Source organism: Corylus avellana, chromosome 1, assembly GCF_965113065.1.
Source record: "Corylus avellana chromosome 1, dhCorAvel1.hap1.2, whole genome shotgun sequence".
In the NCBI taxonomy this organism is placed as follows: domain Eukaryota; kingdom Viridiplantae; phylum Streptophyta; class Magnoliopsida; order Fagales; family Betulaceae; genus Corylus; species Corylus avellana.
Window position 1 is genome coordinate 26,326,216 of NC_142490.1, and position 15,808 is coordinate 26,342,023.

General features: G+C 34.5%; 1 protein-coding gene across 1 annotated transcript; it reads left to right on the plus strand.

Annotated features, from left to right (window-relative positions):
- The first annotated feature begins 544 nt into the window (after window positions 1-544).
- LOC132172621 (monolignol oxidoreductase AtBBE-like 13) lies at window positions 545-3,180 on the plus strand. The gene is made up of 2 exons (XM_059584155.2): window positions 545-2,023; window positions 2,692-3,180. The coding sequence occupies exons 1-2, from the start codon at window positions 671-673 to the stop codon at window positions 2,953-2,955; spliced, it is 1,617 nt and encodes a 538-aa protein (XP_059440138.2). The 5' UTR covers window positions 545-670; the 3' UTR covers window positions 2,956-3,180.
- The last annotated feature ends 12,628 nt before the right edge of the window (window positions 3,181-15,808 follow it).

Below are 15,808 nucleotides of genomic sequence, written 5' to 3' on the forward strand. Positions count from 1 at the left end.
TAAGCTTAAACTTGAAAATTGATTTACATAAATCAAAAGGGAAAACCATTTTCCATCGCTTAAAAGAAGTCTTCCTAGTCAATTGTATTAAATTTTTTACTAAAGGAGACTTAATAAACTGATGTGTAACTCATTCATTAATACTTATTACATTTTTCTTAATTAATTGTTTTACTTTTCTTCAATGAATGAGTTACGCATCACTTTAGTAAGCCTATGTTAGTAAAAAATTTAATATCCCTATCATTTTTCTTTTCAATTTTACCAAGATTTTCTGTCATAATAAATACCCAAAAAAAAAAAAAAAAACTTTTTATTCAATTGAAACAATCATAGCCTAAAGTAACTAACATTTACATAAGAAATCATTTAAAATACGTCACATCAATTAATATAAAATGAGCGTAAAAAACAACATTAACATTGGAAATCAAGGAAAAACGTGTCTCTAAAGTAGCAAATCTAGATTGAATTCCAAAAATAAGTGGTCCAAATGAAGATCCAAGATCCAACATGGTCTTGTGATTACAACAAAGAGCCTTGACCCAAATGATCCCAACAGTAACAGCCTTTGACGTTTGCATTACCTCAACTCCACGTTGCCATCACGGATACACCCAACTCCATAAATAAGAGTGCTCTGTCACTCTGATTCCTCAGCACCAAAACCATGGCGTCTCTACCCTCTTCCTTGTCCCCTGTACTTTTGATACTCCTGCTGTCAGCTTCATTCGCAGCTTCAGCTTCAACTATTCAAGAACAATTCATCCAATGCCTCTCTGTTAATTCTCAAAATATTTCCATTCCACTTGCCACAGCCTTTTTCACCCAAAACAATTCTTCCTTTTCCACTGTTCTTGAATCCTCTGCACAAAATCTCAGATACTTGGTCCCTTCAGCGCCGAAGCCAGAGTTCATCTTCTTGCCGGTGCATGAATCCCACGTCCAAGCGTCGGTGATTTGTTCCAAGCAGCTCCGAATACACCTCAGAGTCCGAAGCGGAGGCCACGACTATGAAGGGCTCTCTTACGTTTCCCAAATCGAATCGCCTTTCATTGTTATTGATCTTGCCAAGCTTCGATCCATAAACGTTGATTTACAAGACAACACTGCTTGGGTTCAGGCCGGCGCAACAATTGGTGAAGTTTACTACAGAGTCTCTGAGAAAAGCCAAACACATGGCTTCCCGGCCGGCCTCTGCACCAGCTTAGGCGTCGGTGGGCACATTACCGGAGGCGCGTACGGACCCTTGATGAGAAAATACGGCCTTGGAGCCGACAATGTTGTCGATGCTCGGATTGTCGACGTTAATGGCAGAATTCTAGACCGGGAAGCCATGGGAGAAGATCACTTTTGGGCAATTAGAGGCGGTGGAGGAGGAAGCTTCGGAATCATTCTTTGGTGGAAGATAAAGCTGGTCTCTGTTCCCCCAACCGTGACAGTTTTTACCGTTACCAAAACCTTAGAACAAGGCGCAACAAAGACCCTCTATAAATGGCAGCAGGTTGCCGACAAGCTCGACGAGAATCTCTTCATAAGAGTCATCCTCCAACCGGCAAGCGCCGGCGCCGGAGCCGGAGCCAAAGGTGGAAGAACTGTAACAACTTCGTACAATGCTCTGTTTCTTGGTGGCGCCGACAAGCTCCTTCAAGTCATGCAAGAAAGCTTCCCGGAGCTGGGTTTGACGAAAGAAGATTGCACAGAAACAAGCTGGATCAAAGCCGTGCTTTATATCGCCGGGTTCCCAAGCGGAACTCCGCCGGAAGTTCTGCTCAAAGGGAAGTCGACATTCAAGAACTATTTCAAAGCAAAATCAGACTTTGTGAAAGAACCCATACCAGAGACGGCGCTGGAGGGGCTGTGGGAAAGGCTAATGGAAGAAGATAGCCCTTTGATGGTGTTCAATCCATATGGTGGTATGATGAGCAAGATTCCAGAGTCTGCAATTCCTTTTCCTCACAGAAATGGAACCTTATTCAAAATCCAGTACCTTAGTTTGTGGAAAGATGGAGATACGGACAAGGTAACTGTATACTTATCTCTAATATAAAGGGTATTTAATTTAGGACAAATTTTATTTTTGCAATTATTTTATAAAGTTTAAAACCTTTTAATTTAGGATATAAAATTTTTAATTTTTTTGTAAGGTCACCCATACATTAAGATTTTCTCTTAAATTTTAACAGAGATCCTTAAAAAGATCAAAATACTCTAGGTTTTGTTTTTTAAAAAAAATAGTTGAGACACGACCAAGATCCGTGGGACAGAAATCCACGGGTCAAGTTTGATTTTATTTTCTATTTTTATCTAAAAAAGAATTAATTTTTATTTTTAATTAAGACTAAATTTGAAATTTTTATAAAATTTTCAGGGGTACAAAGATCATATAACTCATTGCTGTCCGATTTAACCTCAAATCCTAACCCGATGAGTGAAATGAAAAAAAATAAAAACTGAAAGTCTGATACATTATATATATATATATATATATATATATATATATATATATATTTTAAGAGGAAAAGTGATGGAAGTTCATGAGATTTTTTTTTTTTAATTTATATTCTAACACACTTCGTAAGCTTCGACATCTATAATATTTAATTAAAATGTGAGATAAATGCCAAAAATAATGTTTAACTTGAAGTTATCTACTCTGATACAATGGTAAATTAATTTATATTATAACAGGCAAAGCCGCATATGGATTGGATTAGGAACCTCTACAACTACATGGCTCCATATGTCTCAACACTGCCAAGGACAGCATACGTGAATTACAGGGATCTTGATTTGGGGATGAACAACAACGGCAGCGCGGGAGATGCAAGTGTTTGGGGCAGCAAGTATTTCAAGGATAACTTCAACAGATTGGTGAGCGTGAAGACAAAAGTTGACCCTGATAACTTCTTCAGACATGAACAGAGCATCCCACCTCTTGCAAAGGCACAGTGAGAAGAAGATTGGTAGAGGGCAGTTGGGGCAGCAAATTAATAGACTAGGTTTGTTTAAACTAGAGGTTGGTTGGGGCAGTAAATGAGTGTACGGGCAGGTCGAGTTTCCTTTGTACTGAATTATCAGAAGGAATAAGTGAAAACCTTTTGTCGGTTTCTTTGTTTTTTGGGGTGGTTTTCGTCTCTTATGTTTGTTTGAAGATATAAATTACTAAATTTGTACTCTCTTTCTTTTTAAGGGTTAATTACTCCAAATCAAATGGATCTTCGATTTTACCACCAGTAGTAGCGGTCAGTGGTCTTCAGACAGTCTAATGATTAGGTACACACAAGGAGGGACAAAAGAATTGCCCCCCCCTCCCCCCCAATTCAAAAGGAAAAACTTTAATCGTACTTATATTTGGTGGGAACTATGTCAGGCAATAGCTTAATTGGTTAAGAGGAAGCGCCTACGGTTATTCGCCGTCTAAGTTCTTCATGAGCAATTCTCAGTAGATTAGTACTACACATCCAGGTCGAGTAACTACAGTTGGTCACTCACTCCTATCATTTTTTATTAGGAAAAAAGAAATGGATCATCAGTTTCAAAAACTATCATTAATGAAAACGGAGTTGGTTCAGATGTGTTGTAGTTGTTTCTACCGTGCACATTTAGTTTCTCGGGCCAATTGTAAAATTTGTATCTCATTGTTGTTAGAATATTTTATTTCTTTTGCTCTTAGAGTATTTACCGGTTAAATAATGCTAGAATAAAGACTTTTGTCTTTTTTATTTTTTTTAAAATAATACGACTTTTAAAATTATCATTAAATCAAAATTTAATAAAAAATAATTCAAAATCCAACCATAATTTTAAAAGCAAACTTTCTTTTAGAGCCATAAGAAACCAATGAGGACCCGTATTAAGAACCCAACCACCACAAAGGTGAAAAGGGAAAAGTGGAGACAAAAAGGAAGATGCTCAATCTTTTAGCTTTTCATGCGTATGTAAAGCTAAAGAATTGGATGAGTTAATATGGCAGGAGACACAAATATTTTTTTTCATCTGCATATTAAATTTCCAGATTTTTTGTGTTAAATTAATGATTAAGTAGTTAAATTTACCTCTTTTTATGAGTTTAAACTTTTGGGACAATTAATAATTTAATATGGTACCAGAGCAAAAGGTCCAAGTGAAATTTACCTCTTCTTATTGGCTTAAGCTTTTGGGACAATAAGAGAAAAATTATACCAATTTTATAGTCTTCTAAATAGATTTTACATAAAATAACAATACTCAAATAATATTATTATTGTATTACAGTTTTTATTATAAGTCTATTACAAATTTCGGAAGTAAAGTCCACTTAACCCCCTCAAACTACTACCCCAATGACAATCTACCTCTCAAACTATCAATTATGACAATTTATCCCCCCAAACTATCAGAGCAATGACAATGTACCCCCAAATGCTAGCAAAATGATGAAATTACTTCTATAGAATTTTTAATAAGAAAAAAATACCCTTAAAATTTGAAAAAAAAAATTAAATTTTAGTATTTTTGTTTTTATTTTAGTAAGGGTAATTTCATTATTTTGTTAAAATTTGGAATACATTGTCATTGTTTTGGTAGTTTTAAGAGTAAATTATCGCAATTGATAATTTGAGGGGTAAATTATCATTGAGGTGGTAGTTTAAGAGGGTTAAATAATGAAACTTCTTGTAATCAATTAGCACTTTTTAATGGTACGTATAAGGATTTTACAGAAAATGCCAAATATGTGAAAGTACAAAATTGCCATGCATGCTTGATTGATCAGCACCGACACCATAGAATATGTCGGAGGGGTTTTGGTATGTATGGGCCAAACCATGTCTTAATGTGACCCAAGCGTTACAGGCTTCAGCAACTCGTTTGGAAATTAGTACGTACCATGTTTAAAAATATTGGGAAAAATATAAAATCAGTCCCGTAATTTATTTGATTTATAATTTATTTTTTGAGGTATTAAAATAAACTCAGATGTCTATGTGGTATGTCAAAAAAATAATTTAGTATTTGCACACAAATTTCGTCAATTATCTTAACAAATTTCGATAGTGTGACACATTAGAATTAATAAAATTGTACCACGTGTCACATTTAAATAAATGCCACACTAACGAAATCTGTTAAGTCAATAGACGAAATTTAGCTGTATGAAGTAAATTGTTTCTTTTTATTTTTTATACCTAGGGACTTTGAGTTCATTTTGATACTATTGAGATCTAATTGTATATCAGATAAACCATAAAGACTAATTTTACATTTTTTTCCAAAAAAACTTAAAAGAACATTTCAATTGTATAGATTAATCCTAAAGTTCCTCTTCTCTGACGTACAATCTCTAGAGCTGACACCAAAATCCAGGGCCGCCAATATATTTTGAGGTTTAAGGCGAAAATTTTAAGTAAGGCCTTTTTTTATTTTTTTTATTTTTTATATATTTAAATATTAATTAAATAATATTTTTTTAATATATATTTTTTTTTGAACGAAAATCTGAAGATTTCATTGATTAAAAATCACAAGCATAACGCTCTTACAAAACAGTGCAAAAAACTCTTAAAGCACAAAGCATAAAACTCTACAAAATCAATTTCTTTATTAAGAAAGCATAATGGGCAATTTGTTGATGCAATTTTCTGACTTTATATATATTTCTCTCTATCATTTTTCTTCTAAACAGTTCATGTAGATTGATTTTATATAAAAATCATCGAGTAATATATCCTACTTGGACATACGTACCATGTTCTTCTTGATTTTTTTCTTTTTTTAAAAAAAAAAATTTAGTATTAGTTTCCTTAGACACAAATTATTTCCGTCTTTAACAATAATATGTGTTATTTAAGCAAATGATAAGCATATGTTTTTTTTATTTTAAAAAAAAAAAAAAAAAAAATGTGTTTTTCACATGCTAAAAAACATAATTTTTTTAGTAAAACTAATTTGTAAAAAAATTTTACAAACTAATTTTGCAAAGGAGAACGAGGAGTTCTCCACCAATGATAGATAGAGGAGAATTTATTCCATCACCTAGTTTGGGCTCCTAGAATATGGAGTCCATGGAGCTTTCTATTTGATTGTATCAAAAGGCCTGATGAATTGAGATTTCCTTATACACTACCAAAAAAAAAAAAAAAAAAAAGAAAACCATTTAGTGGCTAGTGAATACCGATGTTTTTTTGTCCAAAAAAGTCACTATTCATTTAGTGACGTTATGGGTCACTAAACATGGGGTCTGGAAATCTTGGGTGGTGGCATTTACAATTCCAACGTCACTAAATAGAGTTTTTTTTTTTTTTTTTTTTAATTTTGTTTTGGTTTTTTTTTTTTAAAAAAAAAAAAAAAAAAAAAATCAAATGCCACATTTCATTTAATGACATGCAATGTTCAAATGTCAGTAGCAAAAAAGAAGTGCTAGAGAGCCAAACACTTGAACCCAGAAAAAATTTTAAATTGACATGGCAAAAGTTTTTAAAATTAAAAAATGTAATTCTCTCTCCCCTATCTGTCACTCACGGTTTGCCACGTCAGTTTGAAAATTTTTCTGGGTTCCAAGTGTTTGGCTCTCTAGCACTTCTCCTAGCTGAATAGTGATATTTGAACAGTGAAAAGTCACGTTTCATTTAGTGACACGCATTGTTCAAACGCACCTTTTAAAAGGTGTCATTTCAATAGTGCAAGAGACATTAAAAATTAAGGGATAATTATCTATTCCCCTCATGAACTATCACTCAATTACCATATATCCATATTAACTACCAACTTTACATTACGACTCTATCAAACTACCATTTTGTTAACAAAATCTCCCTTCTGTTAGTCAAGGTCGTTAAGTCGGACGGTCAACCCATCACGTGCACATAAAGTTGGTAGTTGATGAGGGTATATGGTAATCGAGTGGTAGTTCATGGGGGAAAAGGATAATTACTAAAAAAAAAATATTGCATACTCGTTCAAAGCATGTGACGCTCATGTGATGGGTTGACCATTCGACTTAACGACCTTGATTGACGAAAGGAGGTTTTGGTAACTGATGTGTGCAAAATATTGCACATTTGGACCCCTTAATATACATTGGTTAATCTTTTAGCCGTGTCGTAATCTAATGTTTTGTGTTAAATTTGTATTTTTAGTGTTTTGTAAGTTGTTGAAGAAAAACTCCAATTTTAAAGAGAAAAATGCAAAGTTTGGAAGAAAGCTGAAAAATTAGTCATTCAAAGTAGGATCGAGCGCACCATCCTGCGTTCGAGCGCATATGCACTCAAGCGCACCCATGCCCACAAGATAACATCAGTGCACAAGCGCTGCACCGTAGAAGAAGGAACATAGGCACGAGTGCGATCGAGCGCACTCTAGCAGACAGAATGCGGCCAAGACTCCTTTTCCATGCCAGAGTGGGTTTTCAGTCCCCTATTTGGATTAGGAGATTGACTTTCGAATTATCTAAGTTTATTAGGGCTTCTAGGGCTTTCCTAAGCCTATAAATATACCTCTATGCATTCCAGAAAAAGCAGACAAGTTTGGAGAACAAAATTCCACAGCTTTTCTCTCTTTAGTTTAGTTTTTCTTTAAGGTTAGACTTTAGTTTTCATAGTCATGTGAAGCTAAATTCTCAACTAAGGTTAAGGATGAACCATCATCAATGAAGAACAACATTACTTTCATGTAAGTTATTATTATTCCGATTTTATTGAGTTTAATATTTCAATTGTTTTACTTTTTTTATCAATTGTGTGCAATGATTATTGAATATCTTTTTGTGATTCAAGGATACACTTGGTAATTTGAGATAATTTCACATAATTGATTGCTTGGTTTTATTTGCCTAAAAAATTGGATATCCCTTGTGATTTGTTCTACGGATACTTTTGGTGTTTCAATTAAAATCGGATATCTTTTGTGATTTACAGATACATCTGATGATTTGATTGATATTGGATTCCTTCTGTGATTTGTGCAATGAATAGATACATGAGATGGTTTTGATTAACTTTTAGAAGCATAGTAAAACATACATAGGATTTAATTTGTGAGAATTTTGAATTAATATTTATGAACATGGAGTATGTTGTTACGATTCGGTGAGTGTAGATTCTTAAACCTTACTATTTATCTTTTGTTTTATTTTATTTTATTTAGTTTATGTTTTCTTTTATTTTCAAAATAAAAAATCAAGCTGTTTTGGAACTAGGTTAGGATTAAATTAGTTTATGAATAAATTGTTCATCAGAAACACAATTCCCTGTGGATTTGGCCTCGCACTTGCAAAACATTATATTGCAAACGATTCGTACATTTGTGAGTACATTAAAATTGCACAACAGTAACGAAATGGTAGTTTGATGCGGTCGTAATGTAAAGTTGGTAGTTGATAAGGGTATATAATAATCGAGTGGTAGTTCATGAGGGGAAATGATAATTACCCCAAAAATTAAATATTTTTCTTTTTTTTTTTTTGTTAAATTTTTTGTTAAAATATATATATATATATATATATATATATATATATATATATATATATATATATTAGAAAACTAATTAATTTGATTTAAAAAAATTACTTAATGTGTTCTTAAAAATTAATTAATTTTCAAAAAAAATGGGATGGCCTGCCCAACCCCTCATTTTCTTTTAATAATAATAATAATAATAATAAGTTTTAAGGTTTTAGTGTGTGGTTAGAGAGAGAAGTTGCAGTGTTTTTTAGTGTGTGGTGTTCAGCTTATAATCGAGTGGCAAATTTTCAGAAATTAGTTAGTGTTGTTTCAACAATAATACTGTTCAAACGACACATTTTTTAGTGAATAGTGTCATTAGAATGGTGTTATTGTTCAAACGACACCTTCTAGGGCTTAAATAGAGTTTCTTGAACAATAACACTGTTCAAACGACACCTTTTGTACTGAATAATGTCGTTCGAGTTGTACCGCCCTAGATTTTAAAACTCTCATTTAAAAAGATTACTTTGATAATAAAGATTATTTTAATATTTATATTAGGTAATAATATTTATTTATGAGGAATTTATGAGATTACATGAATATTATAGGTCAGAATATTGGTTTGAGATTATTACATCATAAGCCTTGATTTTTATGAGATTTTATGTTCTGCTAATTTATTGGATGATTTAAGAGATATAATGATTTAATAAGGCAAGTATAATATTTAAGTCTCAACTTAGAGTATGATTAAAATAGCGGATGATTGATTATTTAAGAGTGATGGGTCAGTTTTGAGAAAATCTGCACCCAAATCATTCACACGAAGCAACTTTTTCTTCTTTTCCCTCTCTTTCCTTACTTGTCTAGGGGTGTCAACTCGATTCCAGTTATCGGTTATTAGCTAAAACTAGAGTTGGGGTACCCGATTATTGACTTTAGAAAACTGGAATCAATAATCGGCTACCAGTTACCGGTTAGTACATGGTTATTCGGACCGGTAACTAGGTTTTCAAAAATTTGAGCATTTTGGGCCTATTTTGGATATTGGGCCTACTTTTGGGTTTAATTTAGCTCTTTTTGGCCATTTTTTTTTAAAAAAAAAAAAGTTAAGGCTTTTTTGATCCACAAAGCTAGGCTTTGTTGTGGTTGTTCAAAAGCCTTCATTACATTTTAAAAGTGCCCTAAAAAGTCATTTTAAAAGCTTTCATAACATATGAGATTAAACAACTACATCTACATATATATATATGAACTACAAATCTCATTCTTATGAGATTAAACACTAAATATTTAATACTACAAACCCAAAGAAAATAATAAAAATAAGTATGTAAACAAAGCAATAACCAAAAGTGATACCTCTTTACAAGTTACAACAACTACAAACCTAAAGAAAACATAGAAAACAATAAAAACAAGTATTTAAACAAAACCAACAACCAAAATAGATACCCCTAAGTTACAACCAAACAATATATATATCCAGTTACCGATATAACCGATTATCTTAAAATGTAAAAACCGGTAATTGGACCGGGAGGGCCGGCTACCGGTTGGTGGCCGGTTACAACCAACCGGGTTGACACCTCAATCCAGACACCCCTATTTTTTTCCTTTGTACTTTTTTTTTTTTTTTTCCTTAACTTTTCTCCTTTCTCCCATAACCCACTTATGTCTCCCACTTCCATTATTTTCTTCTTTTCCTTTCATCTTTTTTTTTTTTTTTTTTTCTTCCTTTTTCCTTTTTCTCTCTCTCCTTCACGAATCACATGTTTTCTTCTTTCACGCATCCTCTGTTCCCTTTTTCTTTTTCTTCTGGTCTTTTACCTCCTCCTCTCCTCACGCCTATTTAGGAATATTAGCCTCTGCTCTTAACCAAACAAGAGAGACAGAGGGCCAGAGAGATAGAACGAGGGAGAGAGAGAGAGGGCGAGAGGCAGAGAGCAAGAGAGAGAGCTCGTGAGGGAGGAGCAGAGAAGGTGAGAGAGAACTGTGGAGAAAGAGAAATAGAGATAGAGAGAAATATGGAGACAGAAAGAAAATTTGAGAGAAAGAGAGAGAGTGAGAGAAATTGAGAGAGAGAAACGGTGATCGAGAGAGAGAAAAAGGTAATTCATATGAGGTAAACCCACTCCTTGTATATTTGATTCTTTTTAGCTAATTTCAACAGAGTTAATTTTAAGTTGTTATTAATTAAGTGGTTGTTAGCTGGAACAACTAGATTTCTTTTCATTGTGATTAATTTGCAAGTTAAAGGACTGCTCTTAGATGTAGCCTAGAGGTAAGTAAATCCTCCAATTATTTCATGTAATGCTATTTATACATTTTTGTATCAAATTGTGAATAATTATTTTATTTACATACTATGGAGTTATTTTGTTGCATGAATTTAAGATTTCTAAATAACTTTTGAAATGAAATGTTATGGATGTGAAGATTTATTTAGAAAGTGTCTATTTATGAAAATGCTTTCTAAATACAGCAAGTTAATATTGAAAAAATTTTCAATTTGAGAAAATGATGATTATAAGAAATAAGAATAATGACAAGCTGTCCTACATGTTGCCCTAAGATGTATCAGGAGAAGTACATGAAATAAGATAAAAAGTTATAAAATAAGGATACATGTATAGAAGAGAGTATTTTTCGCCCCAAAAGAAATCAGAAATAACAGAGTTTGGTATCAATACTTGGATGGAGGCGCAATCACTGAAGGAGGCTCTGTTAGAAGATGGTATTCCATCAATAGTATGCCAAGTGCACCTAGAGTTAATTGGCGGAGGGGCAGGACTACGGCCACGGTCTCTAGAGGCTACACAACCCTAGTACACGAGAATAACATTGTACATAAGCCATATTATGAGATAATGATTATAAACAATTGCTTTTGATGATTTATGATGTTTTATTGCCAAACGCATCAGCATACATATGTGACTGGTATGAGACAAATGCATATGTATATTGTTATGGCTGGTTTGCATATATATTTTTGGGAAAAATATAAAAAAGCCCCCCAAACTACCAGCCGTTTTCGATTTAGCCCCCTGATGTTCCAAAAGTGATAAAGTAGCCCCCCAAACTACCAAAATTTTGCATTTTGGCCACTCTGTTAGTCAAAACCGTTAGTCTTGACGGAAACTGCAAAACGACGCCGTTTTATTAAGGTAAGTTACGAAAATGCCCTTGTATGATTTTTGTTTTTTTTTTTTGGTTAAAGCAGGAGCAAAACGGCGCCGTTTTTGCTTAGGGAAATAATTGTATATATTCTTTCAATCTTCATCGTCTCCTTCACTCAGCCCCGATTGTTGCCTTCACGCAGCTCCTGCACGCTCAGATGGTTGTCGTCACTTTCAGGGATACCCAGTTAGACATGGAGTGAGAATTGGTTCACGTTAAGAGGGAAAAGTTGTGAGGAAAACAATATTATTATGGATGATATTGAAAGTGACGCCGATATAATTTGTGGGTCAGCCATAGATTCCATTGTTAACGGTGTGGAAGAGCTGGAGAGCACAGTTGGTGGAGAGGGGTTGTTGAATTTTTCAAGTTACAATGTAAATAGTAGCTGTGAGAATTTATTAGGTTTGTGTAAATGTAGGAAAAGTAGTGTAGCTTTGAGCAATTTTAGTTTTGAGAGGAACATAGACAAGTTGTTTCTTCCTTCAATTTCAAGTTTTTAAAGTTCATAAACAAATCATCTCTCTCTCTCGCACACGCACTGACACAGATACGCACAAGTTTTTAAAGTTCATAAACAAATCATCCCGATCAGGCAGATGGCACTGTGCGAGGGGCTGCGTGAAGGAGACGATGAAGATTGAAAGAATATATACAACTATTACCCTAAGCAAAAACGGCGCCGTTTTGCTCCTGCTTTAAAAAAAAAAAAAAAAAAATCAATCATACAAGGGCATTTTTGTAACTTACCTTAATAAAACGGCGTCGTTTTGCAGTTTCCGTCCAGACTAACGATTTTGACTAACGGAGTGGCCAAAATGTAAAAGTTTGGTAGTTTGAGGGGCTATTTTATCACTTTTGAAACATCATGTGGCTAAATCGAAAACGGCTGGTAGTTTAGGGGGCTTTTTTATATTTTTCCCTATATTTTTTGATATGTTTTTACTTGACTTTATTGTAATTGTTATGGTAAATTGACGAGTCATAACTGTGCTTGATACGATTCCAAAAAGAAAACAAAAATGAAAACAAATTAAACCCAACTATTTATGGTTGATGATTTACTTACTTGGCCCTTTTGGCTCATTCAATTTTACTTTTTGTTTTTAGGTAAATAGTAAGCTGGAATAGAAGGCTGAAATGAGGGCAAAATTATTGATTTTAAAGTCATAATATTTTAGTGTATTTTTAATAAGTGTATTAGCATAATTTCATAGTAATGATTTATCCAAAAAATTGTATTAAGTACTCTAATAAACCTTATAGATCTTTGCAACATATTTTTTTTAAAAAAAAAAAAAAAAAAAAAAAAAGGAAAAGTGACAAACCTAGCCCTAACGGGTTGGGGTGTTGCATGAATAATATTGTTGTTTAAGCAACACTATTCACGCGCCGAATAGTATAATTTGTGAGGAATTGTAATTTATTGGGAGCAATTGAGATTTGAGATTGTATAGGATTTGTTATAAGGTTTTTCAAACAAGAAAAAAAAATTAAAACACAATTAAAAGGTATATGGGAAAAATGTTTTTCCCTATATATTAATTATTGGGGGCCCCCTTTCGGAAAAAGGGCGCCCATGATTTCCGGAAGGGGGTGCTTCAACAAAGCCAAGTGCCCCCTTCTCATATGTCCCATTTTTTAGGCTTTTTTAACTGAAAAAGCGTTGTAGAATTGAATTCCAGTCGCTATATATTTAGGCGTGCTCCAAGTGCCCCTATTCAAGCGTTGCTAAATCATTTGGGTTTTTGGCAAAAAAACGCCCAAAATAACCATGTCATTGAACCTTTTTTCTTTTTCTTTTTCTTTTTTTTTTTTTTTTTTTTTTTTTGTAGTAGTAGTAGTAGTAGTAGTAGTAGTACTTTTTTTTTTTTTTTTTTTTGATAATAACATCTGCATTCATTCATACATAACAAAGTAATCTAGAGTGTAAAAAACACTCTAAACAGATAGAGCCAAAAGCTCTAATGTAATTACATCTTGAATAAAACAAGGGACTTCCTCCATCCATATTTCTTCTATGTTTCCTTGGACTGCCCTTTGACCCATTTTATGAGCTGCATAATTGCCTTCCCTGCTCACGTGCTCAACTGTCCAACTGCGAAAACCATGGGCCACTTCAACAATATCATTGATCACCTGCCCGTAGCTACACCAATTAGGACCAGTATTCTTCAAAGCCATAACTACCACCTTCGAATCCCCTTCCAGAATCAAGTCTTGTAACCCCAAATCACGACAAAATTCCATCGCACATAAAGCACCCATAGCTTCCGCCGTTGTAGGGTCTGGGCATCCATCCATTGTCTTACTAAGAGCTGCACAAACCAAACCTTCATGATCTCTTACAACAACCCCACATCCCATCCAGTTATACTCCTTTCGTAGAGCTACATCCCAGTTAGCTTTGAAAAAACCAGCAGGTGGGTTCTTCCAACGAAAAGATCTATGAATTGGAACACTATGCACAATTTCCTCCCTTCTCTCCAAAGAATCATTGTACTGTTGTAAATAAACCACTGCTTCTCTAACAACGGCATTGGGATGCAAAAAAACACCCCCATGAACTACTGTATTTCGTCTGTGCCAAATTCCTTTTGCAATAACCCCAACCAGTGCCATCTCCTCTGTACTGCATCGTGATACCAAAAATAAAAGAAGATCCCGAAAGGTAAGACTTGTAAATGAAATTTTCTGTAATGACCGTCCACTAACCCCCCAGACATCCTGAGCTGCTGGGCATTCCCATAGGACATGAACTATCGATTCCTTCTCTGAACAACAAAACATACAAATATCATCAGACACAACACCCCTTTTCCTCAGGTTATCTTTAGTGGGTAAGATATTGTTACAAGCTCTCCACAAAAAAACCTTTGTTGGATTCGGTACTAGCAAAGCCCATATTTTCTTCCATATTTCATTACAGACATGAGCACTAGACCCTTCCCCATTCTTTAAACCATTCCTCTCCTTCTCCAAAAAATAAGCACTACGAACCGAGAAATCCCCATTTTTTGTTTTCCCCCAAACCATTCGGTCCTGCTGGTTATATCTGCTTAGAGGTAAACTGCAAATTACCTTCGCCTCTTCTTCCCAGAAAGTGTCTCGAATGAGAGTTATGTTCCACCCACGGCTGACAGGATCTATCAAATCACTCACCCGAGCATCTGCAGGTAACCCTTGACAAGGAGATTGTACTTTGAAGGTTGACGGTATTGGTATCCACTGCTCCCCCAAAACCCGGATTGACTTACCATCTCCCACCCTCCACATCAAACCAGCCTTAAGCAGGTCCATAGTCGATAGAATACTGCGCCATGCCAGAGAAGGCCTACTTCCTACAGTTGCATCCAAAAAAGATCCATGATGATAATATTTGCCTCTTAAAATTCTTGCTACCAAACTATCCGGGTTTTTCAATATACGCCAGCCTTGCTTCGCCAGCATGGCCTTGTTAAAGCTCGTAATATCACGGAAGCCCATCCCTCCTTGTGCCTTCGACGCTCCCATCTTATCCCAACTCATCCAATGGATTTTTTTATCATTTTCCTTATGCCCCCACCAGAACTTCTGCATGATTCCATTAAGTTCCTTACATAAAGTTTTCGGCAACAAGAAAATACTCATACTGTATGTAGGAATAGCTTGTACCACCGCCTTCAACAATACCTCTTTCCCAGCTTGGGAAAGAAATTTTACCTTCCAATCATTGACACGTTTTCGCACTTTATCTGTTAGGCTTTGGAATTCTCTAATACGAGATTTACCAACCAACGCAGGAAGCCCCAAATACGTATCATATCGTTGAGCCTCAGGGATACCTGCTAGTTGGATTAAAGCCTCCCTCACCTCCGCACTTGTATTGCGGCTAAAGAATATTGATGTCTTAGCTCTATTCAATCGTTGTCCCGAGGCCTGTTCATACCCTTCTAAAAGAGAAGTCAAGTGATTCCAAGCCTGAGAGGTAGCTTTGCAGAACAACAAACTGTGAAGTAACACTGTTCAAGCGACCGAATAGTGTCACTTGAACGGTAAACTGAGGCATTTTAGTGATTTTTTTTTTGAACAGGTGATTTTTTTTTTTTTTCAAATGTCATTAAATAGGGTTTTTTTTTTTTTTTTTTTTTTTTTTTTTTTTTTTTTTAGTGTTATTGGGCTAGGTCATTTTGAGGCAAACCAATCATCAATGATGAAGA

Bases quoted from the DNA above. Each gene is read 5' to 3' on its own strand.
- LOC132172621 (XM_059584155.2), top strand. From the start codon at position 671: ATGGCGTCTCTACCCTCTTCCTTGTCCCCTGTACTTTTGATACTCCTG. The intron at 2,024-2,691 runs GTAACTGTATAC...ATATTATAACAG, and splicing joins AAGATGGAGATACGGACAAG to GCAAAGCCGCATATGGATTG.